Here is a 12,943-nt window from a genome sequence, read left to right on the forward strand (position 1 = left end):
TCCCCTTGGTGGACATATTGCAGATAGTCAAAGAAACACTACACAAACTTATTAAACTGCTATAGCAACAACGTTGAAGATTAAAACATGGTCACGAAAGGTAAATCTCGAGTATGTATGCAAATACCTGATATGAAACAATTCGGTTTAAATTGATAACACCATCCTTACAAAGTCGATATTCCTTTATATATATATTTATTGGTGATACCAAGATAAAGATGTGAGCGAAATTCGGTGATGTTTGTCATCAATGAATATTTTTCAGTAAGATAAAAGGTAATATAATGGAACATAAAGATTTTAAATTAAAAGAGGACTGTTTTTTGTCAGGTTTATACTTTTCAATTATATTTATTTTATTTCCTATTTAAACAGGTGAATACAGTTGTCTACTGGCAGAGTTCTATCTCCACAGATCACTGGGGTACCATATGGTTCAGTCGTATCTCCCAACAGTCTTGATTGTCGTTGTCTCTTGGGTCTCCTTCTGGTTGGACATTGAAGCTATTCCCGCTAGAATCACCCTTGGGGTCACTACTCTATTGACAATATCTTCTAAAGGCTCTGGGATCCAGAATAACTTACCTCCAGTGTCTTACGTCAAGGCTATGGATGTATGGATGGGTTCATGTACTACATTTGTATTCCTTGCCCTAATGGAATTCACATTTGCTAACTATCTGTGGAGGAAGAGAATACCGAAAGAACTTCTCTGCATTTCTATCAATAAATCTAACTGTCAGGTAAATCAGTACTTTATTTCTCTAAACATTGAAATTAAACGTAGATATTCGACTTGCTAGTATAATTAGCTAGATGTCAGTATAACTTTTACCTTAAATGCTTACGTAACTGAGTGGTTCTTGTAAACACAACAATATACTATCATCATTACATTAATCAGATCTAAACCTACTACTACATGTTGCAAAAGTTATAATTTTATTTACATAAAATGTCGACCCATAGCTCTGAAAATCTGAGAGAGTAACATATATTAACTGGCAATTACGAACAATTATAATCAATCATTCTTACGAAATGTTTTCGATAAAAACACCTTTTTCTAACAAATAACAAATTTCTGGTGAAGTACAAACACATTCACTTTTCAGGATTTCCTTTCCTTAAATAATTACAATAATATTCAGCAGTATGATTCACGATGCGTTAATAAGAAGGAAAGTAACATCTTTATGCAGAAAACCTGATATAAAAATATATATTTATAATACATTGTTCTACGTATACGTACGTTATTAATGTTTTCGTTTATAAAATATTCTACTGATTTTTATTTAATACGTGTTGATATCTTTTATGATTTTTTTCTAACACGTGCCAGAAAATCTTTAAGTGTATAAAATAGTAAAAGGGGAGCTAAAATGAAGCTCTGAAAAATCATATGTTGGGAAGAAAGAAACTCGAAAGCTAGGAATATATTTTCATATAATTTCCCCCTGTGGCGGCTGAGCGATTTTTAGACTTCACGATTTCGTTGAAATAGGTAATATTTACCTGATTTCTCGTGTACGCAATTTTTATTGTGGGTTTTCTCTTATTACCAGAAGGCACCTTGAAAGCATCGTTTTAAACTGAGTTTGGTCTTTCCTGCTTTTCATTGTTATTAGCCCAAAGCTACTAAGAAGGAATGGTGGTTCCAAGACGATCTAATCTGAAGAAGTGCATTGAATAAAACATGGATCAAGCCTTCGCCATTACTTCTAGCCGTATAAATATTAAAAAAGATTCATTAAATAAGTTAAGACCAAGACTGAACAAGGTTTTTGTACGATTTTTCTTGAAACTATGTTTGGAAATTGTTCCTTAATAATTTAGTGCTGTCATCTAGTGACACATTAATAAGTACTTTCTTTACAGCAACGAGTCATAATGTTGGAATTTTATATCTCGTTACATTCATGTTGTCTTGGGTAAAGTTTTCTAGTTATTTAATTTTTAGTATTTTTAATCATATTTATTCCTCAAAAAGGGTTGGCATAGTAGGCTCGCTTGTCTCTCGATTTGCTAGTCGCTGAATTGAAATCCATGACTGAACATGCTCACCACTTCAAACGACGGGGCGTTACGATGTGACACTCTCACTGCTCTATGATAAAAACGTTATCCAACAGTTTGACGGTAGTTGTTGTTGACTAGCTGCCTTCCTCATGGTTTATCACTTCAAAATTAGGAACGACTAGCGCAGATAATCCTCAAGTAGCTTTATGTGAAATCCAATAACGACACAAAATCTTCGATAACTTATTTCAGAACAAGCTAAAAGTACATACGGAATCAGCTTTTTAAAGAGTCAGATATTATATTTTAGCCAATACTATATTTGTACCAGAGTTAAAAAGTCTGTGTAGTATTGGAAGTATGTTGATTATTAAGCAGAAAGCTGCATAGTACACGACAGATGCCCAAATTTTAACATTATACGCTCTCAAGATTACCACTGAACGAAAGCTAAGTGAAGTGATTGCTACGCCCTGACATGACCAGGTGGTCAGGGCGCTCGACTCATAATTTAAAGATCGCGGGTCCGAATCCCCGTCACCCCAAATATGTTTGCCCTTTCAGCCTTGGGGACGTCATAAGTGATGGTCAATCCCACTATTCATTGGTAAATAAGTAGCCCAAGATTTGGCGTTGGATGGTAATGGTTACTTAATGTTACTACTAGCATTAGACCTTTTTTGAGGATGGACATGACATTTGATTTTCACAAGCGAAACGTATGCTGGGTCAAAGTATATGATTTTTTTTTCGGTTTTGTACACCATTCGCTGTTAATTTTCTATGACGTGTGATATGGATCCTGTGTTTATTTTTAATTCGTAACACTTGGCAAAGTAATTCTAAGAACTCATAATTGAAAACAAAAACCAGCACGTAGTAATAAGATAATCCACGCTACATCTGGAATATCCAGTGTAGAAGAGGCTTTTCTTCCAATACAAGTGTGAGGTTGCGTACCAGAATGAGAAAGTTGTGGTTTTGAATTAAGCACAAAGCTACACAATGGGCTATCTGGGCTCTGCCCACCACGGGAATCGAAACCCATCTTTTGGCGTTGTAAGTCCGCAGACATACCGCTGAGCTACTGGGGGACCAGACCAGAATGAGAAAGAAAATTACAATTATCACTATTCCTATTTAACTATGAATACATAACATAATTTATTTGTATCAACAATTATTTATTATTATTTTATTTGAATGAGTTTCACTAATATTCAGAAGAACTAATGGACCACTTAGTTAATCATGTCTCGTAAGGATCGAATCAAAACAACTGAGCATCATCAAAAGAAATGTACATCAATAATTCTAAAAACACATGTGAGGTAAAGAACAGAAAAATATGTAACATTATATCAACCACACCATGTACACCACATCCAGCTACTATGGAAGGCTTCGTATAACATCCGACCTTGAACTACAAAATTGGAAATAAATGGTGAATTATTTAAGTTTGGAGAAATTGTTGTTTAATAAAATACGTCGATACAGAATACAACGGAGAATGAAGTTCTTGATTGATTAGAATCAAGTTATGCATGTTACTTCTCAGTCCTATTTGAGATAGATTTCTGTCACCATGCGCGAAATTATTTAAAGTTTTGGAAGCTGACATTGAACTGTTAAATGTACAACCCCCCTTGCGGTAACTTAATGATAATATTTATTCTAATTACGTTCCATCCAGCAATTGTTATATTGCTATTTGATTGCATATGAACAGTGTATTTACAACACATTTCATGTTTGATCATTTTTAATGTTCCTTTATACGTAGAAATGGTAATATTTATATAAACTGCTGGTTTAACTCGAGGTATGTAATATTCTAAACATGCTCTTCGACGAAAACATTTTTCAAATATACTTCGTTCTCTTCATACGAAAAACTCTTGATAACTTGTTTCGCAGTTTTGACCAGAAACATGTCTAATGTTTCAGAAAAAAAAGAGTGAAAACATTTCAACAATAATTTTGCCTTTAATGTTTTGAAATACAACACAATTTTTTAAAGCTACAAAAATAAACGTGATTGTTGATTCGATATTTTGCGGTGTTTATATTGCATAACGTCACGTAGACTTTGGTTTGTTTTGAATTTCGCGCGAAGCTACACGAGGGTTATCTGCGCTAGCCGCCCCTAATTTAGCAGTGTAAAACTAGAGGGAACGCAGCTAGTCATCACCACCCACCGCCAACTCTTGGGCTACTCTTTTACCAACGTATAGTGGGATTGACCGAACGTTATAACGCCCCCACGGCTGGAAGTGTGTGACGGGGATTCGGATGACGAGTCGAGTGCCAGACCTGTTCATAAAGAATCGACAGTTATTTCGTTTCTGTTTATGTTGAAGCCCCGTTATTGTGAGTCTCTATACGTTAATAGTTTGGAAGTGATACGAAACTGTATGCTGTTGTTGCTTATTGAAAATATTACAAGTTATACAACGTGAGATGCTACACAATTATTGATACTGCTTCTGTTGCTGAGTTCGCGCGAACTTTAAGTTCAAGAGTGATTCGTTCCAGCATCAGAAGCTAGGAAGCTTTCGTTTTGATCACGTGATTCGAAATAATGTTAGCAAACCACGAGTGTTTGGTTCTCTTGTTATTTAATATCCACAGGTCCTTGCTGTCCTTTAGTACTGTATTATACAGATATTTCTTCATTTTTGTCCTTTACAATTGTATTTTACACATATTTCATTCTTGTTATCCTTAAAAAAAACACATCTAAATTATCCTTTATAAATCATATGTTTCTTACCACATGCATCCCTTAGTTACTGTCAACTGTATCACTTTGAAGTGCGTTTGTTATTTTTAGCAGATGATTAAAGTGTGCAGATTTATTTCATGTGAAATCATCATTTACCATCACCAGTTATACAATTCTTGGTATAAAATAAAACATTTACCTTAGTTTTACCATTCAGTCAAAGCAGAAAGTTTCTCTTCTTTAAACTTTTAATTTTCCACATCAAAACTTACACACTTTCGATATTTATTTTGCGATTTCCTTCTTCACAGAATGTGAAAAATTTTCTCCTTCAATGGTTAATTGTTCCTCGTCTACTTTTTTCTCCATCTAAACATGTTTTACGTCTTTTTTTTCCTTACTTTTAGTTAACAAATTTTACTGTCCCCCCAATGGCTCAGCGGTATGTCTGTGGACTTACAACACTAAAAACCACATTTCGATACCCGCGGTGGGCAGAGCACAGATAACCCATTATGTAGCTTAATTCAACACATATTAATTATCTATTCAATTTTTCCTGTTGCCATAAATACTTAAGATCACATTGTATACAAAATATGAAGGCTCATAATCCTAAAATTCGAGGTTCGACCCTCGCTACTGGCAAGAACAAAAATTTAATAAGTATGTTTTCATTTTGCATTTCAGAATATATTTAATTCAGAAGTTCAGTTTTATAGCTTTATGTAATTTAGAAGTTGTTCGTTTTCTGATTTTGCATTCAAAACGTCAGGTCCCCAGTGTCACAATGGTATGGCTGCGAACTCACACCTCTAGAAACCGGTTTCGATACTCGTAGTGGGCAGAGCACAGACAGCCCATCGTTTAGCTTTGTGCTTAATTACAAATAAAACCGTCAGATTTTTCGTACTTGATCTTAACAGAAGATGTGTAAGTGTAGTTTTTTATTTGTGGATTCCTTGTCTCCATGTAACAGCTAACCATTGCTGAACTTCAATACAAAAATTATATGATAGAAGTGAAATAGAGATAGTAATAGCACTCAAAATGGTGTTAATTGCATGTCAAGTGTGGCTAACATATAAAACATATCAGCTATTACAATTGCCTTTTGACGAGTGTTGAACATAATACAACTAAATAGCAGTTCTAGTTGCCGTATGTTAATTCTGGTTAAACACCTAACTGATAACGTTATTAAACCGTCACTATGAAAAACAAAGATTTCATAATAAAGTATTAAGATTAAATAAACATTTATCTTCGCCTTTGTTTAACAAAAATTAGTTCAGAAAAGTAGTTCTGTGAATCATCTAATTGTGTCTGCGTTTTAGTATAAAACTACACAACAGGCTATCGGTGTGATGGGGATTTGAACTCGTGACCCCAGAGTACGAGTCCTAACCACCTAGCCATGCAGAGCCCCATAAGTTTTATCAACCTTCTGATCTAACACATATATTAAATACGTGAAAAAGTACTGAAAATTTGTAATAAACAAGTATAAAATATCGTTCTGACAGTCTTACACAGCGCCACCTATTTTTACTTCTTATTTCGCAATATCTCACTTGTAAGACTATAAAGACAGCAATAAAATATCAGTAAGGCTCTTCTTCTAACGGTTTCTTTTTCTGTTTTACACGTCGTGAAAACACACCATAGCTTTCATTCTTAATAGACGCTATAACACAGTGTTTTCAGTAAACACAATAATCACTAAGTCACATTTATAGAAAGTTGACACATTAATATATTCTACGGTCCACAGAGTGCCTTAGGAAAAACTTAATTTTAAAATAAAAGCTGCTGTCATGGCGTAGTAAGTTATCTATATCGTCTTTATAGTTTGAAATGTGTCAATTACTCTAATTTCCATAACTGTCAAAACTAATCTTGCCCTTTCAGTGGCTCAACAGTGATCATGATGGCCTGTGACATTAAAATTCAAGGCTCGATCCCTGCGCATACAGTCGATCGTGCTGCTTTGCTCTGAAACAAACAGTAGTCAAGTTTATGCTATCCGTCTGGTGTCTGTCATCGTTTGTAGGGAGAACAATCAAAGTCATTTAGTTGGATCATTTGAATCATTATTGTACAAGTATAGGTGTTCTGTTTGAGTCATTACTGTACAGGTATAGGCATTCTTTTCTTTCGGTTTTGCTAGTTACATAGCAAATAGAAAATGGTAGGTTAATAAACATTTTGAAAAGAGCTCATAACTGAAACAATTCTTTTTTTTTTAATATTAAGGCAGTATGTTGAAAAACATTAAAAACAATCTATGTTGCATGAAGCAAGTCTCCTGACAACAATGAATTATAAATTACATATTATCACATTAACACAACTAGTTAATAATCGTGAAAAGAAATTTGAAATGCACCATACGAATGTGAAGACAAAATACATAACAAACTTATCAATTAGCTTTACATTTCTCTTTTCTTTTATCAAACCGTTTAAATGTTTAAGTAAACAGTTCATACTTGTTAATATATAATTTCGATAAGTGAGCTAAACTTCCTGCCTGCAAACGTTAAAAACAAGAAAAATTGAAACAACAATACAATGAGAAATAAGAGGCTTAAACTTAATAAAATGGATTTGCAATACCTTCTATTTAATTGAAATATGGTTTATGCTATAATGTCAGAACGAAGTTATGTGTTAGTTTTGCACAAAACTACAAAAATAAAATAGATTATTTGCGGTTATTTTAACCCGGTTTCTAGTGTTATAAGTCCTCATACTTACCACTAGGTCTTCACACTAGAGGTTAATCGATTTTTTATATTAAAATATACGTACACATTCTCATAGGAAATATTAAAGAAATGACATTAACTTATTTTTTTATACACTGTTCTGTTGTTGTTGTTATTTTAGCGCAAGACCACTCGGTGGTCTGGTTGCATTCTGTCCACTGCTGGGAATCAAACCACGGACTTTAGCTCTGAAAGCTTATAGACGTATCGTTGGCTCATCAAACGACTATATACTGTGAACACCTGATTATGTGAAATTAAATTTTTCCACCAAGATTACAACGAATTACATAAATAAATGTTAAACATACAAGTGCAGTTCAAAAGGAGTTCTGTTGTAAACTTTATTTCCATAATTACAGATACGTAAGTGTGGAAATAATAAGGATTTTATTGCGTAATAAATAAGTTCCCCCCAGTGGCATAGCGCTATGTCTGCGGACTTATACCATTAGAAACCAGGTTTTAATAGCCGTAGTGGGCATAGCACAGATATCCCTTTGTGTAGATTTGTGTTTTATAAAAAAACAACATAATAATTTTATGAAACTAATACTAAAATATCATGGACGTAGTTTGGCTGTTATTGATGACATCTAGTGCTCTTTGTCGCTAAATAAACTAAAGAGCTCAATGTTACGATAATTTTTGTTCACAGTGGATACATACAGCAGTAACACCTTAGATTCAGTATGGCGTATATTCTGCAAGATGTTTGAAGGTGAATTGCTCGATAGTAGTCCATTCGTACAACAATATGAAGAAATATCGGTTGACAGTGGAAGAAAGGCATGATGGTAAACACGATGGTTGTGCTAATTGAAAATATCGTTAAAAGTCACCTCGACAATTTTCGAAACGATTTTGGACATTATGAGCATTGTGAAGTGTTTCAATGTCATTTTCGGAAAAGTCGTTGTTCATCAGTGTTAACTTTCATTGTCATAGTATGGACCTGATCTTTCAACAACCTTTAGGTACACTCTGGACGTTATTCTTACTTCCCAATGAATCAAAGCACCTATTTTCACAACATTACAAAAGTAAAAAGTGGGGCAAATCGATTCATTCGATCCCCTCACATATTTTCAGACAGGCTTTAGTAATAGTTTACGCTTTTAGCACCATTGAAGATATATCTTTCTGCTTGGACTCTTTTCGATATTTGCTTGATATATTCCGCATGACGTAGTCGAAGATATTTAAAATTTGTTTGTTGTAGGATACACAGAGTATAGCATCCATGGTTACACCATTTCATCAGATAAGTCTGTTATCAAAAGGAACAACAAACTATCATTTTTTATGGTTGAAGATATCTGAACCTTGACCTCTTTGGATAAAATCAGAAATTAGAACATAGACTGTTGTAGGTTGCACTTAGCAGATTTTGTCTTCTGTTTTACCCACTCCTTAATGGTCACGGCTTTCTTTTTGGAAAATACTTTCCCTGTCGATTACAACAGTATCTGGTGAAATAATATTTTAGAAGGCCACGTGCACCATCATGCTCCACCTAGGTCCTGTCCTATTCGCTCTAACCCACTTTCTTCTAGTCTAACTGAAATATTATTACATTTAAGCAATTAAAGAGTAACTCACGTTAAAAGCCTTGAGACCTGTTTAACGTTGCACAGAAATTACGTGAAACGTATCATTAAAAATAATTAGTATCAAACCTAGACATACACTTCATGTTGGTAAGCAGATGGCGTATTTTCATCAAATGAAAATAAATAACGCGATAACCTTGGGACTGTTTTTCACTGAAACTACTCGCTTATTAAAGATACTTGTTCTATGTAATATCTATATCATCACAAAAAAGTTTCATAAAATAACTATGGATGTCGAGAGATAGTACCATAAAAGCGAGATTCTGTTAGGAAATAATTGTGATATACAGAACCATAAACTAAATGGGGATAGTTTTCTATCTTAGAAATGACAGTATAAAAAACAGTAATACGAATAGACTTCTGTAAGTCAGTAGACACCATTTTGAAATACATCTTCTGTACATATATAAAATGTGATATATAATATTATGTATTGGAGACTATAAAGAACTCAGTGTAACAAATGTTATTGCTGGCAAAGGAATTGTGATATTAGTTTTGCTTAAGGTTTAGGCACTTTGCTTATATATTATAGATCTATGAATTTGTTTTGTCGTTTGTTTGTTGTTAACTGCAGAGCTATAAAATTGGCTATTTGTGCTGTGTCCACAACGGATATTACCACAGGGTTACAGGTCTTGAGACTTACCGATATATATAACTTCGTTTATAAGAAAAAGCATGATATGTTATATTTTGGATACTTATGCAGAAATATAAGGTGCTAAAAGTTGATTTAGCCAAATATTTACTTCAATTAAGAATTGTTTCACAGGAGTACACACTGGAACCAATAGTTATAAAGTATTTTTAAACAGTGTGAAGAGGATTAAATATTATGCAATAAACAGTGTAAATGAGGTTATATATCATACAATAAAAAGTGTGAAGGTTATATATTACACAACAAACAGTGTGAAGGTGTTATATATTATACAATAAACAGTGTGAAGGTTATATATTACACAAAAACAGTGTGAAGGAGGTTACATATCAAACATACTTTTGTATCACAATATAAATTAAAAAGGCTTGCTTCAATGAAAACAAAACTTTTCGTACAATAAACTATATTTTAAGTTCTGAAACACTTAATAGCTGAGTCGCATATGCTAATTTGAAATATTAGCTATTTTACGAAATATTTTACCCAGTAAATAAAGACTCAGGTAATATTTCGTAAATAACAAAACAGTTATTACCATAATCTCTAAGCAGATACCTAACCAGTCAGCTGTCTTTTAAACTGCCTTATTTTTACTTTGATAGATTGGAATTATTCGTTTGAGATATCATTAATAGAGAAGTTTCTTAAGAGCGTATTACCTATGTGGTTACATTTTCTACGAAAATAAAATACAAGAAAGAAATCAGTTACTCAGTGACACGTAAGTTCAATGAACAATTAAGAAGGTTTTTGTAACTTCTTGGCGGGAATTAACAGCAAAACATAAAACAACAACAACAGCCATACCGTAATGAAAAACTGCGGACACCCATAATCTTGTTATTTTAGCCCAAAGCTACACAAAGGGCTAACTGTATTATGCCCACCACAGGTATCTAAACCCGATTGCTAGCAGTATAAGTACACAGAGATGTTGCTGTTCCACTGATGGGGTGAGAGCACACATAATGACTTTATCATTCATTGAACGTCACACAATTTTAAAAAATATCTGCACTGGCTGCCCTTAATGTATAAGCGAAATTCTGGAAATAAAACTAGCTGATCAACATCATCCACCGATAACTATGATTGGTTTGTTTTGAATTTCGCGCAAAGCTGCACGAGGGCTATCTGCGGTAGTCGTCCCTAATTTAGCAGTGTAATACAGTGTAACACAGCTAATCATCACCACCCACTACCAAATCTTAGGCTACTCTTTTACCAACGAATAGTTGAATTGACCGTCATATTATAACGCCTTCACAGCTAGAAGGGCGATCATATTTTGTGTGACGGGGATTCGAACCAGCGGTCCTCTGATTACGTGTCGAGTGCCCTAGCCATCTGTCCATGCCGGGGCCTAAGTGTTACGATTTCTTAACAGTAAAGGAGCGAACCACGGAGCCTCGGATACGCAGCCCTACAGTTGACCACTGAGTCACGCTGGCTTTTTATGAATACATCGCATAAAAATCAACGGTGTAAAACATTAAACATGAATTTCTTGTATTTTACATGTTTATTGCACATATTAACGAAACGTTTTATTGGGAATTATTTTACAGAACTGGTGTAAAAACGCTACTAAAGTAGCCAAGTTAAAAATATACATAAAACATAAACAAAGTGTATTACACTATAAAAAATCTCACAGAATATGTAGACAGATGTCGTCAACAAGTTTCAATTTTTTGAAGCCAACCTACGAATATTATAACCACACTTGTTTCTGAATAACAATTATTTATAATACAGTAGCAAAATGTCGACTTAGATGAACGAAACTGCAAATACTGGTGTAAAAAGTAGTATTATTTCTCTTTTCTTTTCCAGATATCCTTATCATTCAAAGAGAATAAGGCCTAGTTATTTAGGGAGTTTTGATAGTTTATCAGATATGTGAAATTTTTCGACCCACTATTTGTTTTATTTAAACAAAGATTTAGACACAAGCAGTTTTTACTGATTCAAGACGAAGTAACAAACTCTCGTCTGCTCTTCTTCCTATCTAGGTTTCCTTGACAACAGCTAAGCTTGAGGAGACCAACGTGGAAAAGGCGATCCCTGCATCCGTGGCTTGTTCTTACGGATCTTTTGCTAAACGGATCGATCAGCTGAGTCGGGTCATTTTCCCCGCATTGTTTCTTACTTTCAATCTCGCCTATTGGTTGTACTATCTTGGATACGAGTGAGTGGATTGAAATCCGGAAACAGTTGATGCCTAGTCGGCATATTTAGATACTAATTTAGAATCCATGTCCAAAACGCTGATTTGATTGTTAATGTATTCCAGATTTATCAGGTTTTGGAAATTTACATGAAAAGAAAGAAAACAAAATGTTTACACAAAACAAATATATTTGTTTCAAAATGTAGATGTAAATTTATTAGACAGGAATCTCTGGAAGATTCTTAACTGTGTGTAATGTGTTCCACAAATGTGTCACGCTCAATATTCGCTTGTATATCTAACTTGTCTTTGAATTAGTTACTTATAAGTATGACAACAAAAATCGAAAAAAAATGTTCGTTTTAAATCTCTTTCTTATTCATCATTTAGATCTTAAAAAACTTATTTAAAGAGGACATCTTATTAAGAAATCTTAATGTTTATTACGTGTTAACTTCGTATGGATGTCGTCATAAATGTGTAACGGAAAACTCTGCGTTTTGAAGTTCTTGCACCATATATTTTCAAATTCATAAACATCCCTGAAAAAATAAAAATACAAGGGTGTGATTGTTTGCTCCAATTATTTGTTCCTATGATCTATTTGACATTTTCTGTCGCCTTATGACTTGTTTTAAAGCTTTATTTCGTACAGGCCTAATAAATACAAGGTAACCAATGACCATTTATTCGAAATTAAAAACGACGCATTAGATACTCCATCTTCGCTAAATTTAATTATCTATTTAACTATAACTATCTAAACTCCCAATTTGTTCCTGAAGAATAAAGGTCCACCTTTCGAAAACGCTCGGGCTATAGGGTTTTTATTTCATTTTTATCAAGACTTCTTGGACCTACGTGTTTTAGAACATCATGAATTTAATTATCTATAATTTGCTTAGATTTGTGAACTAACGAATAGATAGATGTTAAATTAATTTAACTTGTTCTTTTTTA

General features: G+C 33.7%; 1 protein-coding gene across 1 annotated transcript in view; it reads left to right on the plus strand.

The window, feature by feature from the left end:
- LOC143225050 (glycine receptor subunit alpha-2-like) overlaps positions 1-12,553 on the plus strand; it is a 33,647-nt gene extending 21,094 nt beyond the window's left edge. The window contains exons 7-8 of the mRNA XM_076453745.1: positions 379-746; positions 11,826-12,553. Coding sequence (XP_076309860.1) covers positions 379-746; positions 11,826-12,005 — 548 coding nt within the window. The 3' untranslated portion in view covers positions 12,006-12,553. The remainder of the gene's footprint in view (positions 1-378; positions 747-11,825) is intronic.
- The last annotated feature ends 390 nt before the right edge of the window (positions 12,554-12,943 follow it).

The sequence above is a fragment of the Tachypleus tridentatus genome, chromosome 9, assembly GCF_004210375.1.
Source record: "Tachypleus tridentatus isolate NWPU-2018 chromosome 9, ASM421037v1, whole genome shotgun sequence".
Taxonomy (NCBI): domain Eukaryota; kingdom Metazoa; phylum Arthropoda; class Merostomata; order Xiphosura; family Limulidae; genus Tachypleus; species Tachypleus tridentatus.